Source organism: Corvus hawaiiensis, chromosome 9 (assembly GCF_020740725.1).
Source record: "Corvus hawaiiensis isolate bCorHaw1 chromosome 9, bCorHaw1.pri.cur, whole genome shotgun sequence".
In the NCBI taxonomy this organism is placed as follows: Eukaryota; Metazoa; Chordata; class Aves; order Passeriformes; family Corvidae; genus Corvus; species Corvus hawaiiensis.
In genome coordinates, this window is record NC_063221.1 from 25,436,048 (window position 1) to 25,456,454 (window position 20,407).

Genomic DNA, 20,407 nt, shown 5'->3' on the forward strand with positions numbered 1-20,407 from the left:
ATCTCATTTTCACAGAGTTTGTATCAAACACAAGAAAGGCTGCACACTTTGACAATTCAAAGAGATAGTTGATTCGAGGTCTGCTCACTTAGCATTAGAAAGACTTATTCCCTGGTGAGCAATCTCACCAGGACTCACTTGTTTAAATTTCTACATTAATGGATGAACTGAAACCTTAAAAAGTCAGTCTGTCTTTCTCTTGCACAAAGGTTATTGTCTAACTCACTCTGGACTTCTGTGTTTGAAGGAATAGGGTTTGCTTTTTGACTTTCTGAACTGACTAGTGTGGTTTTGACTGAGAAGCTAAGAATCCCAGCAACAAACTGCATCCATGTAGTCTGAGCTGCCTGCTTTACTTCTTACAGAATGGGAGTATAAACTGGGGTATGGGAATCTAGGAACTAGCCAACAATTCCTTTCATCTTGGAATAGAAAATTTCCTTCGATAGTTTTAATTACAGTCAGGCAGACAACATGTTGCTGTTGGGTTTGGGGGGTAATTCCACTTTAGAACGGATTTGTTTAATTGTTTCCATCAGAGAAGAACTTGAAAATATTTCTAGCTTTTAGTTAGCAGGTTGCCAGCCTCACTCGTAACTCTTTCACAAATGACTCTGGATGTTGAGGCTTAGAATAAATCAATTTGACATGAGCGCGATGCACTCTGTAGAGCTCCTGACAGCCACGAGGTGTCTCTAGGAACTGTCCCAGAAGGGGTGGGAATCCTGGTTAACAAACAAGACAAAACTGAAATTCAATCTCTGCAGAAGCAGAGATTTTTGTCTGCAGTTGTAAAAATTTTCTTTAATAAATGACTCCTAAAAGAGAGAGCATGATCTTGTCTATCAAATAACTGCGCAGTACTAGAACCAGAGAAAATATATTTACAGACTCGAAGAATGGTAAAACAAGGGACTACATCTGGAAGTACTAAAGGAAAACCTTAAATATGTTAGGAAAAAGTTCCAACAGTGGAAGTCACTTAGACAAAGGAATACGTTGCTAGTTGAGAATGCATGAGGCAACACTAGAAAGAGGTGCTTCAGAGATGAATTTTGAATTTTATTATAACAACACTATTTGGCTGTGTCATCAAGAGCATTAAAACCCATGCTGATTCTCAGAACTTGAAATCTCATAATCCAAAACCTACATCTGCATTTGGGCAGCAGCAAAGCACACAGCAAATGCTCTCTGCACAGAGCAAGTGGTTAGGACCCAGAAACTGCTGAAATATAGGAAACAGAGCCTTTGTCAGGGAGAGGTCATTGTCCTGATAGTCACTGTGTCCAAGGAATTAGACAATATGGACTTTACTGACTGAATCTCTTAAACATTACTCTGCATTGACCACTCAAATAGAAACAGGCATAACTGAAACAGAATGGGAACATATACTGAAATTGTTTAGAACCAAAGAGCAAAGCCAAACAAGAATTGCAAGCAGAAGCTAAACTTTTCACTCAAAAGCTGAACTAGGCAGCTCATCTCCTTAGTGACAGAAAGAAGACATTTCTTAGGAGAAAAGAAAAAGATGAACCCTCCAAGTCGAAACCATGACCGCCTCTTCTGTCTGTGTCTTCAAGTGAAAGGGTAAGTTGGTTGTCTGGTGAGATCTGGGTCATCTGAGCTACAAAGAATGAAGCCTGGAGCTGCAAGAAATGCAAGGCCAGTATTTATACTACATGTGGCTTCCATGTACATGATTCTTATTTCTGAAATGAACTTCAAGCTAAGACAATCCAAGAGAGACCTCCTTGATGAAATGTTGAGGTGAAACTGCCATGTCCTGCCTCCCATGTCATTCAGCTGTACTTCAAGAACTTCAATGACTGCACAGCATGACACTACTGATGTGAGCAGAGACCTGACCTGCTGCAAATCAGGTGAAATGGCACATTAAGTAAGCTGTAAAGCATTATTACTTTCCTGATGTCTGTAAAGAAGTTTCCTTATTCTACAGAGGTAAAGTCACCCTATCTCAAACAACCTGCCAGTCAGTCATCGTGGAGCTGTGTTAGAGAGCTCCCACCAAGAGGGCACAGGAAGACTTTCTTCTCCCTTGGCAAATTCATCCAAAGCTGCTACAAGATTTCCACCTCTGTTGCTATCTACAGCTCAGAAGAGAAAAATAATAATATCTCAATAAAAAAGTTACAAATTCAGCCTTTTCTATCTTCAATGTGCTGTTACGCACTAGTAGCCCAAAAATTTCCATTTGGGTCACTCACCAGATTGTTCTTTTGCTGATGAGACTCATGGGTTTTTCTAACTTCACTTTAAATTTGAAACTGAGACATTTCAAGGAACGTTTTCTTCCTCAAATAAAAAAAAATTACATGAGCACTGTTTCTGTTAAAAAAAAAAAAAAAAGCATTTTCCAAAAATAAATAGCTCTAATATCTTGCCCATCTTGCACGCAGAGAACTGAAACACGAAAGGCCACGTCAGGATTGTCTCTGAGGCCCCAGAAAATTCTTGCCTCCTGCTAACAGAGCTCGCCTGATAAGCTTGGAATAGTGCACATAGAGCCCATGGAGTCCAGCTGGCCTAGAATGCTTTATGGATCATGGATAGGTATATCCCACATCTGGAGAATGAGCAGAAGAAATAGTGAGGGGCTGCTGCTATTTCAGAGCCTCATATACCCACCACGGCTTTGTCCCATCCCACAGCATTTTCAGACACTTCCAAGTTTAATCTCCCCGAACTCTGCATACTCCAGGCTGCATCCAGCTGCTGCTGTAGGAGCTCTGCAGTGTGTACTGCACACTGGGCAGAGCAGCCACAGGAGGTGACAGGAGTCTGGCACAACTGTCCCTGTTTTCCATTCCCTCTGCCTTGCAGCGTTGTCCATTGCACCCCACTCCTACATGATGAATTGTCACTCGAGTCCTTGCCGTGAACTGCCTGCTCTGCACTGCAGCAGATTCCAGTGGCAATGGTCCCATAGATCTAGTAGAGGCACCATGGGATGAGAGACACCAGCAGAGTTTAAGGCACAGCCCAAAAGGAACCACAGAGCCTCAGTGGGGCCCACTGGCCACACCAAATGCCAACCTCTGCCTAGTGCAGAAGGCTCCCAAGAAAGGGCTGGTTTGAGCAAACACATGTGAACCAACGACACCACTTCCATTTGGACAAGCTCAGGTAGCCCAAGATAGCTTAGAACACCTTGTTCACTTCAATCCCCTGTGTTTAACACTCGGACAACCTTTCACTCTTCATAAAGTGTCATAAGTTACCCAACAAATGCACAAGGCACGTGGGGCTCAACGTTACTGTCTTCTCTCAAACCAAGGGTCCTGTTCAGGGCTGCCTGCCAAACTGGTGGATGAACCTGGTCACCCCTGAGGCAGATAAGCTCTTGTGAAGAGGAGGAGAACTGGACAAACAATACCAAGGACATATTCTTCCATTGATCCCAAATGTGGTGGGGAAATCAAAGGGCTTCAGACAAGAGGAAAGGCACATTTGATGAAATAAAACCAGTATTTTTACTGTTTTGATAAGCACGATGGATGATAAAAGGCCTTGGAAGGCATTAACTCTACTTCACACTGGAGTGCTGTTAAAGCCAGCATGGCAAGAGACTATAACCCTGTAAACATATGTTGTGTATTAGATTCTGATCTGGCAGCTTGCCTTAATTTTGGTTTTTTAACGCTCCAGCTAGTTCCAAATACACTTCCATGTTTGTGTTCCAACAAATGAGCAAAAGGCACAATGCTTGAGCGACGGGGACACAGGAATGCACTGGACTATAGTCAGTTAAAAAAAAAAGCCTCCATTAGTATTGGCACATCAGGCAGAGGATAACAAAAATATCAGCAAATTCTTTTTTCTATCCCTTTCTCCAAGGTTTTTGGTTTTTTTTCCAGTGTGGACTTCACAGCTGCTGAGAACTGTAACGATTTTAGTCTCTTCTATCTGATCTATCAACATGGACAGAAGTGACAAGAGAACACCTTTCCAGACAATTTTGTGATTCCCAGCTCCTCACCGAAAAAGCAGCCCACAGAGCATCCTCTGAATAGCAATTAGCCTGGGTCCCTGTAGGTGCAGACGAAGAAATTCTTTCGAGAGGCATTTCAGACTGCTCAGGATTGAGAGTTCCGGCTCATATAAACAAACACTGTTACAAGAGGCAAAGTTGATATGGATTTATGCAAGGAATGCATAGACTGAATAAGCAATTTGATAATTAACGGAGTTGACAGGCACTTTCCAATAGTACTCAAGTACGTGCAGACTGAATGGTTTCATATACAAGCTGAACCAAAGACAGTATTAATTTTTAACCCATTTTATACCTAATCACTCAGATGAAGGAAACACATGCATTTTTTCCCTCTTGGGTATTAGTCTTGACCTCCCAAAGCCTGACTATTGGGACATAAATCCTTTGCACTTAGTAGTATTGCACACAACAAACCTGCAGATGTCTTGTACAGGATGATCTTTTTCTTAAAGACCTTTTGAAGAATGAACTTTTGATTACTTTCTGAATATTGATTACTTCTTTTATGTCCCACAGCTTAAATGCAGCAGTTTTGCTCTTAACAACGAACTGAGAGCTTAGTTGCATGAGTTCAGGGAATTTCTGAAGAGCCCCTCTTGACTAAAAGGAAATTTCTTTTATTACTGGCTTCCAAGCAAGCCAAACCACTGCTCCTACAAGCCCAGCTGCAGAAACTAAAGATGCTTAGCAAGGTCTTGAGCAAAGCACTGTCCCACCTGGCAGGAGATGATGGTAATTCATTGTGCATGGAAGACATTGTGACATTTTGAACTGCACAGGGAAAAAAGAGCAGTAATGTAACTGCTCCCACACAGGAATGAGATACTCAATGTTTTCTCAGGCTGGAACAGGCTCAGGGATGATGCCTTGATCTGTTTCACAACTTCACCCCTCTTAGGATCAGGAAACAGGCTTCTAATACATTTGGTTTATGTTCTCATATCCTAGACAACAGAATAATCTCCTAAAGGTTATGTCCACAGAAACCACCTATGGAAACAAGATTTGGTCAGGCTTTCCTTACCCCACACTCTCTCCTTCTCCTTTAGTGACAAAATCAGAAGCAAGACCAAGACAACCACTTTCTAAGGCCTCCATAAAGAAATTGAGAAAAGGGGCTATATGGAAACACATTGTCTCCAGTCATATTGAAACTGCAGGTAATTGGAAAACATCTATTGAATGATCCCAGTTCTCCAGCAAGAGGTAGATGAACTGTCAAATGGAGTTAGATTTGAGGTGCTTCAGGCCCATTATTCTGCCCAGCTCAACAGCAGACACCTAGGAAAGAATATATTAAATACATCCTCTGTTAAAAGCCTTGTAGATGGGGCAGAATTCTGGCAGCCTGCTGGGAACCCAGCAGCAAGTCAACTTGCTACGACTATTCAAACATCAAATGACACAGTACTGCCTGCTAAGTGCCCCCCACTCCAACTCCAGCTGCAGCTGCCTTTGAAGAAAGGTGCAATGCCTTCTGCATAGATGTACACGCCGAATAAAGTCTTTTAAAGTACGTGAGAAAGAAAACTGTCATCAAAATGTACCAAGCAATTACGGGTCGAAGGTTGAACTATTATTACTTCATGCCCTCCCATTCCCCTCCCCTCCAGGGTGGGAAGAAAGGGGGAGGATTATTCATTTGTATTCAAGCACTTCATTAATGTTTATAAGAGAATCCAAACATGCAAGCAAAACAAGGACGAAACACTCGCGCCAGACGTGTGATGCGATAAATGTCACTGGAGCAAATATTTAGATCTGTTTACAGAGAGGCCTATTAAGTCCTTTTTGAAAAGCTGTGCAGTGTTGTGGCTTGGTCTCTGCCTAGCAGCTCCAGCGTAAACACATGGAAGATGGCTAAGTCTCTCTCTCTCATTTTGTTATGACATCTGGAAACCTAAGGAGGTCGGGAGAAGCCAACTGGCTGCCCTGCTGCGATGTCTAGCTACAGGGTCTGCCTGTTGAATGATGGCAGGACATGTAAAGTGGAACTGCTGAGTTCTCCAGCCTGTGCCACAATCAGTGGATTTTCAACACAATAATCCCTCAACAAAGGTTGTTGCAACACACAAGCCCTTGGTTCATTGCTAATGATGCAAGTCTATGCTCTCTGCCGTTTTTCAAGATAATTTGCATTTGAGAAAATCAGTTCCATTAGGAGCTAAAATAGCAAAGAGGGGTGGAGTCACTCTATTCACCACGGGATGAAGATGCGTCCCACAATCCCTTGCCCAAAGAGCTGTAGGTCCTGAAGTTCACAAACAGCCTGGACTTCTCCAGATGTCCCCTTCACATCACCATCTCATCAACTCTAGCCCCTGGGCATACAAATATTTCTTTTTCTAAGAGTACTAAATAAGTTTAAAGGTGTAAGAGAAATTTATAGATGGAAAAATCATAGTCTTAGCCCCAGATGTGGTAATGCATTTGGGATATTTTAGCCTCTGAAGTCATGCCTCAGTTTCCAACACGTTACATAAGGCCTACAGGTATAAAATTGTCCATGTTGTGTATACAAAGACTCAGGGTTCCTTATCCAGGTGCCCAGCTTGCTTCCCTGCTGTTTTGATGGAATGGTGCTCAGGCCATACAGATATGCAGGACTCTGGAGAGTGACCCTCAAGTGGTGCTGGCTGAATTGAAACACTTTTAGTTTGAAACTCTCCTTCTGACTTAGTGAGTTTAGTTCACTTGTTTCAATGGCATCAAAAATTCAACATGAAATCACAAGTAACTCTACTCAGTCTGGTTTTTTAGCCTAACAAAATCACAAATAAATTAGAAAAATATTGACTAACATTTCTTTTCTCTCTCATTCCCTGAATAAATTTGTCTACATGAAACTCCTTTCTGCATAAACCAGGAGGAAAGACAACTTGCCCAGTTTCAAGAGATACAGTTTTGGGTTCCCAATACAAGGATTGCCAACTTGTTTGATTTGTTTTAACGGGAACTACACTGAGCTTTGCCCCAGAGAACAGAAGAACAGGTGCCAAGTGTTTCGGGATTCTCCCATGGTAATATTCCAAGCTATACCCTCAGGTCTAAGCACTCTCAGGAAAACACACCTCTTCCTTCCCTGACTGATAGTGATGGATTATTGATGTGACAGTTGCTAAACTTGTTGTTCTCTTAAAAAGTGTACAAAGGTTGTGATACTTCATGTTTTAGAAGAACAGAAAAATTCATGCAACCATCCAGCCGAACAGTAAATAAACATTGGTTGTCCCTACTGTGCAACAGGGATCAGTCTTTTCAGACTTAAGCATCCAAGAGAACTTTTTTTTCTGCTTAAGTTCTCCCTTCTGATTAGTGTCCCTGATTAATTCTTGCAGAAAATGCGCAACAGCTTAGTGGCTAGGTCTCAAACCATGGTCCCTTCCATGATGCTACATTTAGCTGCTATTCTCTGCTTTTTGGTGTGTTTTACTGCTCTTAATATACCAGACTCGTCAGGAGTGCCAGGCCTCAAAATCTTGTCAGTAGCATGCCAAACATCCACAAGGAAGAGAGAGGAATACCTTGCCCTACTCTTGTTTAGCTACCTCCTGCTTTGGAGCTAACCCTTGGGTTATTTACATTGCGTGACCTTGAGATAAATGGCATTTGGCAGGCCGCCGGGTGACTCTGTGTTTCAAATCAAACATTCTCAGTTTCTCCCACACTGACAATGGGAATAATTCCTGAATGCTTTTTTGGGGGTGTTTCTTTCCATCTCATTGCCTGCCACGGAGCTTTTTGGTAACTACGTCAAGGTTGGTGAACTCTAGCTTGACTTTCTTGTTAGACTCAAGTACCAAGTGGTGTGTGTGGTTTTCTTCTGTAGTTTGGTGTGTATGTGTGTGTGTGTGTATTTTCTCCTTGTCCCAGAGTGTCTGCACCGCTGGTATTAGAGCTACAATTGTTCTATATATAAAGCAAAGATCCCTTGAATGATCTGCCAAAGGCTTTATCTATGAACAATCTTTGTCTGTACTTGCTTTGCTGTTAACCAGTTTTGACTCTACTCCATAATGGCTGGAGTTGCTTTGCCTTAACTGATATGTATCAAAGAGAAATGCTAAAATTAACTGCTCATGAACTGTGTCCAGGATGTTAGATTAACTCATGTGGAATCCTTCAGTGAACAAACTGATTTATGATGTGTTATGACATTGTTATTTGATGTGTTGCACAACTAAATTTTAAAAAATGAAGAGCGCTCCATTAATAAGAGATAAATCTTTCCAATGTAATTCAAATGAATCTGCAACAACTTTAGAGAGAGTGTGATAAGGGATCTTGTGTGAGTTTAGTGATTGTGTTTTGCATTCTTAGGAATATCTTCCACTGGGATCTCTTTGTCAGTAATGACAAAACCCATCCAAAATATGCCAAAATACGACACCTTTTGGGAGACTGTAGCTCTTTGTACTTCCTAAAATAGAGAAGGCTACTACTACAAGTGCTTCCCAACAACTAATACTTCCAGCTTTGAGAATGTACAAATGCATCAATGATGCTTTCTCTCCACTTCCATGATTTGCTGAAGCCCCTACAGGGTACATCTGTTCCAAGCTTATCCAGCCATAGTTAACACACAGCAAGTGCTCAGAACAGTCAGTTTCACTTTCAGGAAGAAAAACCCACCTTTATACATTTAGATATAAATTGAGTATTTTTTTTAAGCACGCACTATTCCATTACTGGAACATGAACCAGTTCAAATGCTGACCTTAAACTACGAAGTTTCTAGAGTGTGTTTCAGATGACTACAGGTTAAAGGCTCAGATCTCTCTGGATACCCAGCTTCAACAAAAATGCCTTTGAAAACGAGCTTGAGTTATATACTGTACAGTATGTCTCATTTCACAGCCAAGCCACTCAAGTTAATAAAGAAAATCTTCTCTGGCCTCACACAATTAGCTGGGTAAAAAGCTGGTCAGTGCCAGTCTGCAGACAGGGACAAGCTGATCTATAAAGCTGGACAGTGTTTCATGCCTGCAAAGCCTCTGAACTTCATCTTGCCACCAAAACACCTGGATTATTTCAGGATAGTATAACCTGGTCTCATGGACTGATGAGGTATTTTCTTGCTGCTATTCTGTAAATGGAAAGGAGAAATGCTAAGGAGCTGAACTGCATCCCAGTTGTTCAAAGGCTAAGCCATGTAAGAATTGGTTTGGCCGTACCTTTGTATTAGAAACTTGACTTTGTTCAATTCTGGGTGTTAGTGAGTTATCTTCTCCAGCAGGCAAATAATGAGCTTTTCTGAGAATGTTCTTTCTAGCTTTTTCCTGTATTAATCAGGAAATTCATTATGAAAAAGAAGGGCTTTTTGTATCATTAACTCTTATAAAAACAGTATGTTTAGGCCCTTTAGCATACTTGCACCTCTCCTGCATCTGTGATACCGCAAAAATAAAGAATTACCTCAGCTTGAAAGCAAACCACAACTTATGATCCCATTTGACTCCCAGTATGTCAGGACCAGTTCCTCTCATGGTGTATGGCTTAGCACTTTCACAATTAATAGTGCTATGATGATTTTACCAGTACTTGAGAACCAATGAGACACATTGGGGGTCCCATCACACTTCTTTCTGGAATAACATTTATCTCAATGATCATTTCTAAAACTGTGAATTAGTCACATGCCAGGAATACAAAGACCTTCAAAAATTTGGGCAAATCACGCTTTTGCCCTCTCCCCCTCTGCTGACTCTGCAAACTCCTGCACTGTGAGCATTTGGTCTCACATTTAAATAAATATTCCCCATCACTATTATGCTGTCACCTGTAATAGGAAAAGGCTGCAAGAAATCAAAGGAAAGCTAAATTTGTGCAGTGGCAGAAAGCGTACAGAGAATAATCAGTCTTCATGGTGATTGTTAACAAAAGTGAGGAAGCCTAATGGAGACCTTGGATTTAGTACAGTCTCTAAAATATTGAGGGGATACTTTCAAGACACAGAACCACCTACTTGAAAGAAATACTTTCCCTGTGTTCCTCGTAACTTGACTTTTATTAAAATGGAAAGAGGTTAGAAAACTGCAAGATTTGTTTCCTTTTACTCATTCCTTGGCACACTAAGGGAGTCTGATGAATATTGCTTTGCTCTATGAAGGCAGCTTTTTCTCTGTTTTATGTATTGGAGATATCTGTGTCTCCCAACAGGTGCCCCAACACAAGAGTTAGTGTACAAGCAGCAAGTTTAATTAAATCTGGGGAAAACATAAAGCATTTACTGCTATTTTCTTAATTATGTTGATAGAGCTAACCCACTGCTAATTCCCAGCTTTTCGCCCCATCTTAGCTAACTCCTGTTTTGCAGGGATACCCAAGTATGAAGAACCTCCGGACTGGAATTCATGTGGAAGGCTTCGTAACTTCCACACTATCTGAGCCTAGGAAAAGAAGAAATCAGAATAGTTTCCTCTTCTTTTTTTACAATCCTTTCTTTGTGTGCTACTTGGAGTTTCTGGGAATGGTTCAGTGTTACCCCTGGCTTCAAGGGACACTCTGGAATGGGTACAACACACAAGATTTGGTCTTTCGCTTCTAACACTGCTACCCACCAGCATGGGCTGCAATCCTGATTTTGAAGAATCGCTTTTGACATCTGCAAGACTCTTCAACCCCTCAGTGTTGTTGCAGTGCCTGGACAGAGGTGATCAGCAGTGGTCCACTGATAATAAATCTAATTACAGTATTTCAGGGATGATGATTTCTTCAGGTATAACTGGCCTATGGGAGTCTATGCATGATGAGAAATGGGGTGTCCAGGACTATACTAAATGACCCTCAGAGTGGAAAATCTTGGGCCTTTGATCTCATTCAAACTAAAAATAATTTTGCTAATGAGCCTACTCAAGTCATACAATATCCATTTCAAAATGCTGAGCACATGGTTTTAATTTACAGTTTTTACCAACCTTCATTTATATTGTGCTAGAAGTTCTGAAATGACTTGCACCAGAAGCTCTAAAATATTGGAAATCCAAATATGAAGGACTACTGTTGGAATAAGTTAGTGATAAAAGCAGCGGACATGAGTGTGAATTCCTGCTTGAGCTTCTGACAGGTATTAAACAGGTCACCTTTTATTCTCTGTGCCTTTAAATATCAATTAGATCCAATAAACAGTAACAATAATACAAGGTAGCTTGAGGACCAGAAAAAGCAAATCCATGGAGACACCATAACTACCAGCTGTTGTGATGGATACAACCAGCTTACAGTTTAGTCGCATGTCTGCTCCCACTCCCTAGAGAACATAGTCTTGCTCCAATCCCAGCCAAGAACTGAGGTATTAAGTTCAAACACTGGTATCTGCAGTTTTAAGCTCTGCAGGCACCAGTTTAATTTCTGGTGTCTCAAGCGAGCTGGAAACTGTAATGGTCTTTCTTTGGGTTACAGAAAGAGTATTAAGTTCACAAATTGCTGCAATGTTCAGAAATAAATGTCTTAGTAATTACAACCTAGAAACAATTTGAGAGCTTCACAAAGATACTGAAATTTTGTCATCAACCCACAGTGCCTTCTGCAGATTTAAAGGATAGTGGCCATCAAGCATTTGTACTGGTTGTCTGCTTGGAAGAGGGATTTGGTGAAGTGTGAGAACACCAGGCAGATAAGTTTCCCTGCAAAATGGGGCTCTTTAAACATTGACCCTTGAAAGTTAAAAACAGTGAAGTTTCTAAACACCAGTCATTGCTGAAAATCTCTTTTTGAGATTTTTGTGCTACAACCTAAACACTGTGCTCTGGGGAACTCAGCTTACGACTGTAAGCTGTAAGTTTCATCCAAGTAGGCAGGGAACCTCGCTAACAGGACCAAAAGATGAAAGAAATCACACCAAGTTCACATGGCTCAATCAGTAACACTGTGATTTCTTCTGCCTTTTACCTGTCTCATCAACTCCTAATGACAGTGAAAAGATTAATAAGGGTTTGCAGTGCAAAGCCCAGCACAGGGGAAACCTGTTATTTTACAGTATGTCCCTCTGAAGTCCCTAAATATGCTTTGCCAGGAGCCCTGCCACTGATCTCCTCTCTGCAGGAGTGCAAGGTGAGTGAGCGCCCTTGCTTAAGATCATTTCTGGCCTTTGCAATCCAGGAACCTCTGACTCACCCGAATGATGTGGGCTGGCTTTATAACGTGGATTGCTACTCACTAGGGAGCTGAGGGGAGGCTGTTAAAGACTTTCTGAGGACTGTAGGCTGCACTATACTTGAAGTTGAGGTTTTTAAGGTCAATGGTTCATTCTGTTTATAAGCAAAGCACCCTGGGCCTGGAGGAGAATCCTGACTGCTGCTGCAACAGCATCACAAAGTGACAGCAAATAACAAACATATTGCAAATCACTGTGAAAATACCATTTACCAAACAGGGGCTTTTGCACCTACTGGGTGAGCAGCTCCGAGGTGGCAAACACACACAGAAAAAATGGCACAGTTCTGCTATTTGACTTCTATACACTGGTAATGTTAAGCTGCCTCAGGTACAGTAGGGACTCCCTTGAGTGTCAGACTGTTTTCTGAGGATTCCTCCCTTTCAAGGCTCATCTTATAAAGATGTAATTCCTGCCTAATACCAGTCACAAGCAGCACCCATAATTTTGCAAATAAATCAACCAGGAGAATCCTCCAGACCTACTCGTGGGAGGCAGGTACACCTGCCTTGGGCTTGGATGTTACCAAGGGAGGTGTGAAGGATCAGAGGGAAAGGAAGGGCTCATACCTGACCTGTTGTACAAACACTTCTGGCAGTTATATACACAATAAATACAGCAGATGAATTGCCAGCTGCCCCTCGAGCCATCATTAGTGACTGGCTGCTTGCTTAATAGGCACCAAATGCCTGGATGAGCCTTCCAAAGGGCTGTGGGGCAGGAGCACACAGTCACTGGCTGTGCAGAGCAACACCTACAGGTGGGTACAGCAATAAAACGTCAGCTGCTGATCCTTTCAGGTGTTACTGCCACTGCTGGAGTTTTAATACCTGCATAGTTTCATCCTCAACAGTTCCCCTGGTGAAGACATAAAGCAGCTCCCACTAGTATTTAAAGGCAGTTAAATGGAAGGATTTCTATTTCTCCTGTATGAATTTCTACCCTGAGGTTAATTCTGCTGGGGGAATTTGTTTACCCTGGGGCACAAGAGGGTGAAGGGAGTGATAGCTTAACAAAAGCCAGCAAGCTGAAAACTATGTGCCCTATGTATAGCTATGTGTAATCAAACCCTTTAACAACATCTCTTTCACAAACATTCAGCAGTCAAAACAGGTGATGCTGTTTTTGATGACTCCTGCTCTCTTCATGAAGCCTGAAATTCTCTAAAAGCAAGAAGGTGCCATTTCTACTATGCAAAAGCCACTTTTATTTCAAAAATTAAAAAAAAAAACCCCAGTATTACTCCTTCATATAAACTATACAGACTATCAAAAGTCAGCTAGCTCTGAAACTGAACCCTTTAATCCAGTTCAGAAAACTATGATCCTGGATCTTTCATTATAACAAACAAGTAAATTTCTCTTGGAAGTCAGTTACACTGGTCCTGTCAGCTTAGAGAACCCCAGCTTTGTGATCACAGAAATGTTTCGTTTTTCAAGGAGACAGGGCAGATTGAGCAGAGAGTCCAGGATGTGGCCCTGCCTGTATATCACTGTGTATATTACTGTTTTGCCACTGAAGGTCCAGCTTCGAGGCTGCACAGCTGTCAGTGACCAAACATGATGGACCACCCATCGGCCTTTTATTAACCAGCACTTGTTCCCCCCTCTAATCCTATCACCAGAGTAATCAAAGCTGCCATGTCCTAGGGTTTGATGGAACAGCAGGACCTGGGAAATGAAGACTGATTTTGTTAACAAAGTCATTCCTGCCCCATGATTGCTGTCTCATTGGTAGAAAGCGGGGAGATGAGGTTTATTTGTGCAGAGAATGAGGCGGCAAAGAAATGAAAGGGGGAGAATGGTGAAGTGTGAAGTTTAATCTGGCACAGTCTGAGGTTTCTTTCTTTGAGGCGGTCTCTGATCCAATCAACACTGGTTTGATATTTAACATCTCCCCCTGCAGTCGGAAATGATAGCAGCTGGAGGAGACCAGAGTCGGGGCTTCCCAAACAGCCAAGGGGGAGAAAAGGAGGTGCTGGCAGCTCCCCACCAGCCTCACAGCTTCCCCACCAACAGGCTGGCATGAAGCTGGACCCTGACACAAAATTTTCCCTATGAATCTTGGAATTCAGGGCATCTGCAATGAGCTGAATGCAGACTGTCCCTGAGGAGAGCAAGCTCGGGATGGGATGGGAGAGGGATTTTAGTTCTAATGCACAGGAAGGGCTATGAACACTGTCTGGGACTGGGGATCCTGCTGAGAAACAGGATCAAACACAAGCAAGGGATGCCACCCACCTCCCCAGGGAACAGCAGTTTGGGTAGAGGAGTAAGACCTTCCCCTTGCTGACGGTACAGACCTTCAGTGGGGACACACTCCAATCACTCCAGGGTGATGGGGGTCCCATGACAGCCCTGGGTCATCAGGGAGGATGCAACAGACCTGAGCAGCTGCAGGAGCCACCATCAAAGTTCTCCTTACTCCAACAACAGCCTGGGGAGAGCTTCCCATCATTGACCCACATGAGGGTCCCAAAGAAGAGAGAAAACTTAGCCCTATCCCCAGCTGGCCCTCAGAGGGCACATGGAGGAGTGCTCACAGTCAGTCATGGCTGCAGGGCCTCTGCCAGGATTCCACGAGAAGGCCTGGAACGCCATCTGCCCCTCATCAGTCCTCAGTCCTGGCCGACTTGATTTTGCCTTTTTCTGGCCACTCTCTACATAAATATCAGTGCTGTCAGACAGACTCGTCTGCTTCCTCTTCTTCACTTGCCTCAGCTCTTTCTGTTCCTACCTTCCATGAAAACCCTGAAACTTCAAATACAAGGAGCAGTGAAATTTCAACCTGACCCAAACCTGCTATGAATTCCCCTGCATCCAGGCTCCCAACACAGCCTTCTGCTGTGGTTCCAACACCTTGACAACCAGCTCTACCATAGCCAGTGCCTGGACTTTGAGTGACCAGCAGCTGCCAGAGTCCCAGGAGGTGGGATAACATTCCCCGCCGGGATCCAAGCAGGAGAGCGGCCAGTCAAGGGGAAGCAGGAGGATGGGAGTGATGTGGCAAAGCAGCAAGAAACACTGCACAGAGATTTCAGGGGGAGCAGAGCATCAAACTACAAAGTTTCGGGGTTTACAACAGAAAACAATGCTCCCTGCTCTACCTGCAGGAGCTGGCTCTCCAGGAAGCAGCTAATTATATGAGCCACCCTAATCTTTTTACCCAGCTAAGACAATCAACATTTCAAAGCCACGCACAGAACGTTTCAAAGATCGTTCCTGGTCAAAAATGCAAGTGTATCCACTTTCTTTCAGAGCAGATCAAAACCAAGTACCACACCGGGACCACTCCTAGATTTCCTCCTCCTCACGGTATCAGATTAACAGATTTGGTGTATGTAGTCAGATTAAATATTTGCAGTAGCACAAAGCTGCCTTTGAGGGGAAGAACTAGGGAAAAAAAGCTTTTTTTGTCTTTTTTTTTTAATTTGCTTAGGGCAAAAATACTGGACTTTGGGGACGTGGGAAACAAAAGCATTGACATGATTCAGCAAAGTACAGTCTTAAAACCTGAATTCTGAATGCAGAAATAATGTGCAGTATTCCTGTAACAGCAATGCTGAAAACAGGTAAAAAACCACTGATGCCCTTAGCAGGTTTGGGACTGTAACTTATCACAGATGTTCTCATCAAACTCTGCAAACACCCCGCGAGACAAAAGCTGCTCAATTTCTGATTTCCATTTTAGTGTGTTTTAATTATGTGTTACTTAAGGAAGGCTCCAAGACCTGGAATTGGGAGGTGAAACCTTGCAATAGTAATCCACTCCACTAAATTAGCACAGTAATACACCAAGCAGTAGGACTGCTAGACGGTGTGATAACATTACAAATTACTATTGTTAAACAACTAGCCAGGTGTCAGGATGCATGAAATCTAGAGGAAGCAAGAAAATAAATACCTGGTTTGTTTTGTTTAATTTTGTCTCCTGTTGTTCTGGTGGCCCTGTTCCCAGAAAAAGCTTCAATCTAGGAAAAAATCCTCCTGAACACACATCTATTTCAGCAACTTTGTCAATTCTCTCTAACAATTAAAATGGAATGCATTTTTTTAAACAGCACAAATGTTTTGCACAAATGACTGTCTTTTACTTGCCAATAGCAGTAATACCTTTGCTGTTCTTTTTTAGATTATTTTTGGAGCAAAATGAATGGGAAATTTTTGTTTCTATTTAAAACTTGGAGAGAAACACAATTATGGTAAGAGCAGCAGTGAGTTTTGTACTCTGTCCCTTTTCCTTTCTCTGTTGCTCACTCTCTCTAAAGAGAAAAAAAAGTAGCATGATTCACATTTAAAAGGCTTCCAAGTGGTACATTTTTAACCAAGTGCTTTCATGTGCTTGATTCTCACTGCCATTTTTAACCTAATACAACCAAACACTATTGGACGTCTGCAATGGTTAATTATTTTTACCTCACCTTAAAGAAGGGGTTCAACAGAGAGGATAGGCACTTAAACCTTTCAGACAGAACAGTGTAAAACGAATTCCTTGGTTTGGATGTGTGTTAATTAATGCAAGGGTCCTGAGGGGCTTTATTTTAATTATTTTTGTTGATAAACAAGAAAATTCATTCGAAAGTGCTTGCAACAATCTCCTCTGAAGGCTGTATGTAAAGACTCCTAGTTAAAATACTGGATGAACCAAATGTTACTGAAAGCCAGACTTTTTCCCCTTAAAATAGTTCCCACCGGACTTCAGGGGAGCAGGGGGTGAAGGCACTCTAAGGACATTTTAATCACACTGAAGATCAGTCCTTTAATCCTTATTCCCACATCACTAAGAATTTTTTCGGTCAAAGTAGGACAGTAAAATAAGGCTGGAAATAGACTGATCCAAAACTAATGACAAAAAGCAGGTTAAAAATGAAATATCATAGCAGTAACTGACACCACCTTAAATCTCCCCTGGATTATTTGTTTTCTTCCACACACATTCATTTCCTCAATTTCTAGTAAATCTCATTTCACATAAACAGTTCCACAAAGCAAAGTCAATAGCTGTTACTGTGTTCCTGATTAATCCACTGAAATGAAATAGATCTCATGGCTTAGTATTTGGTTGTTTAAAGCTAAATCCACTGAAAGAATTCCGGAGTCCAGTTACACCAATAACTTTTGTTTCTTAGCCTACGTCTTTTCCTTTCTGCTGAAATTTACCTGTTCTAAAGTGAAATAAACCCATGCATATTGCACACTTAATTTCCCCCAGTACAAGGACAACATGAGTCACTTTGTTTTGACCCAGAGTGACCACTATAAAGACGAGTGACAGTTTACATGTACTTAAATCAATTTGAACAATGTCGAAATTTCTGTTTTCATTGTTCATGCTTCATCCTCTTCCTGACAAGTACCACAGAGCTGCTTTACTTCAAAACAAACAAACAAGCAAACAAAAAAGCACTTTTTACCCAGCTCCGGGACAGGATAGGAAGCATGGAAATTTCCCTCACAAGAGGCAAGCAAGCAGACACACACATTCACACCCTGGACATTTGCCTCTCAAATAAATTATACACATGATCCACGTGCAGCGCTCGCCACGCACATCACAGGGTTTCTGCAGGCAGCACTGGTCAGTGTGACAGCAAACAGGCAGCCCACCACAAAAGCTGCTGAGGCCCATGAGTGACTACCCCGCTGCAGCAGGCTTGGGGCTCACCCCCACCAACTGATGAATGAGCAAGGAGAACGGCCCCCACATCCTGGGATAACACACGAGGCCCAGAAGCCTCCTTACCTGGGAGAAGTTGAGCCCGTTCAGTGGGTGACACTGCTCCTCCACCCGTTCCACCGCACCCGTCTTCTTCTTCATCCTCTCGGCCTCTTGGGCGAGGTAGAGATCGAGCACCGGCACCCCTCTGGAGCGGATGTCCGTCTCCGTCAAGGAGTTTACCATAAGCATCACCCAGACGGGCCTCTTGCGCTCCCAGTTCCCGGCGATGGCGTTGAAGAGGTAGTCGGCATAGAGCCCTTTGCCTCGCTGGTCCGGGGTCATCCAGTGGGGCAGCATCAGCTTGATGTAGTCCAGGTGGCGTTTTAGGCGGCGGTACAACTCCCGGGGCAGCACGTCCTGCAGGTTCTCCCCGTGGGGCAGCATCTGGCAGCTGGCCAGCCCCGAGATGGTGTAAGGGTCCGTGAGGTCCAGCTCGAAGTAGACGCTGGAGCTGGCGTGGAAGGCGGCCTTGGAGTTGTCAGGGATGAAGTCCCAAACTCGCGTGTAGGGCACGTGGATAGTGCCGAAGAGATAGGCGGGGGGGTCACGGCGAATGGTCCAGAGGAAAGAGTTGAGCTCTCCTTGCTGCGGGGAAGATAGAGGGGCTGGTCAGCGATGGAGGAGCAGAAGGGCAGGAAATAGTGATGCCACCCTCGGGGCTGCCCGCAAGGCAGGAGGAGCGGGGGTCCCGCTTCTCCATCTCCTCGCACAAGCCCCACGCGGGCTCGCAGTAAGCAAAGCCGACGGGTACCATGAGGCCCGCGTGGGGTTGGGTCCCGCCGTGACCCCCCGCTCGCCCCCGCATCCGCCGGCCCCGCTCCAGCCCCGGGCCCCTCCACGGGGGACCCGCGGGGCAGCGCCGCCACACCTGCGGGGCCGCGCGCGTCCGCCTGCGCGGGGCGGGGGGGTCCCTCCGCGCGCCCCCGTCCCGCCCGCGCCCCGCGGCCCCCGCGCACCCCGCGGACACGCGCGCATCCCCCGCGGGCCGGCGCGCCCCCGGCCCGGCCCGGCCCGGCTCACCGAGCGGGGCAGGTCGCACTGCCCCGTGTCCATCTGCTCCCGCCGGGCCGCGGCGTCGGGCAGGAACCCCCCGAAGACGAAGCAGATCAGCGTCAGGTTGAGTTGCATCCCGCTTCCTCTCGGTCTCCTCTCTCTCCTTCCCAGATGAGCCTTTTTGGATTTCTAGGATCTTTTTTTTTTTTTTTTCCCTCCCCCTTCTCCTGCTCTTCCCCCTTTTTTTTTTTTTAAGCCTTTTTTTTTTTTTTTTTTTTTTATTCAAACAAACTTTGCCAGTCCCATCTGCATCTGACAAGTGCAGGGGGAAGGACTGGCCGCCCCCTCCCTCCCATGCTCTCCCCCCTCCCGCCCTTTCCCACCCCCACCCCCTCTGGCTCCGGGCTTGTCAGAGGCGCTGGATGCTTTGGGGAGGACGGTTCTCATCGCCAGCCTCCGCCATGCTTTGGTGTTGCAGACCGGAGACGCTCCTTCCCGCCCCGCCGCTTCGGGAGGAGGTTGGGAGGAGAGGGGCGGAGGGGGGGAGAGAGCGGGGGGGAGAGCAGCCAGAAAATAAAAAAGTTTAAAAACAAGATTTTTTGACTTTCTTTTTTTTCTTTAACTCGGCGGCCGAGAAGGGGCTCCCGCGGCGCCTTGCTAAAGGCGGGCGGTGCTCGGCGGGGTGGCGGCGGCCCCCGCACCCCGGCCCCGCTCCGCGCTCCCCGCTCCGGAGGCCGGACCCGCGCGCCGGCGGAAAGTTCCGCGCAGCCGCCCGGGCCCGCCCGCGCCTCCCGCCGCCAGCGGCCGCCGCCAGGGGGCGATGGCGCCCCAGCGGCAGCCGCGGCTGAGGGGCGGCGGCGCTCCCCCCTCGCCCGCCCGTCCCGCGGCACCTGCGCGGCGCGTCCCGCTCGTTAAACACCAACAGCGCGAAACCGAGAAGTTCCGACAGCCCCAAACTCAATAAATGTGACAGAGTCAGTCCGACGGGGCTTGTCACGGGCAGGAACCGAGGGCAGCCGGCTCCCCGGGGGATGCCCTGCGGCGCCCCCGCTCAGCTCTCGCCGGCTGCGCTGACCCGCGCGGTCAGGACATGCCCGGCTTTCCCCGGCCCCTCCGCGCCCGGCGTGGAGGACAGGGGCACGGCGCGGGCAGCACTATACCTTGTACCTCAGCTGTCCTCACCGGGACCCCCGCCTCCTCAGCCTCACGGGAGGATGGAAGGAGGGAAACTTGTGTAGTTTAAAACACGCATCGCTAGCGATCCAGCTTCCACTTGGACCGAAAAGCCTCAGCAACTCGACCTGAGGGGATTCTTGGCGACGGGAGCACTTCCAGGGTCCCTGAGGGTCTGGAACCCTCTCTGGAGGTCATTGCAGAAGGCATTTGAGTTCAGCAGCTGCAACTCACACCACCTGCCGTGTGTTTAAAGGGTTTCAGAGCAGAGGACAGGCTGACAATGCCTGTCACCGTCAGATGCAAGAACTCCTGCATCTCCAGGTCCATTCTGGGCAGGGATGGGA

At 45.1% G+C, this 20,407-nt stretch overlaps 1 protein-coding gene across 1 annotated transcript in view; it reads right to left on the reverse strand.

Annotated features, from left to right (window-relative positions):
- The window catches only part of TRABD2B (TraB domain containing 2B), a 266,418-nt gene extending 247,234 nt beyond the window's left edge, over nucleotides 1–19,184 (reverse strand). The window contains exons 1-2 of the mRNA XM_048313104.1: nucleotides 18,915–19,184; nucleotides 17,919–18,479 (exon numbers count right to left, since the gene is read on the reverse strand). Of these exons, the coding sequence (XP_048169061.1) occupies nucleotides 17,919–18,479; nucleotides 18,915–19,022 (669 nt within the window). The 5' untranslated portion in view covers nucleotides 19,023–19,184. The remainder of the gene's footprint in view (nucleotides 1–17,918; nucleotides 18,480–18,914) is intronic.
- Between the last annotated feature and the right edge of the window lie 1,223 nt (nucleotides 19,185–20,407).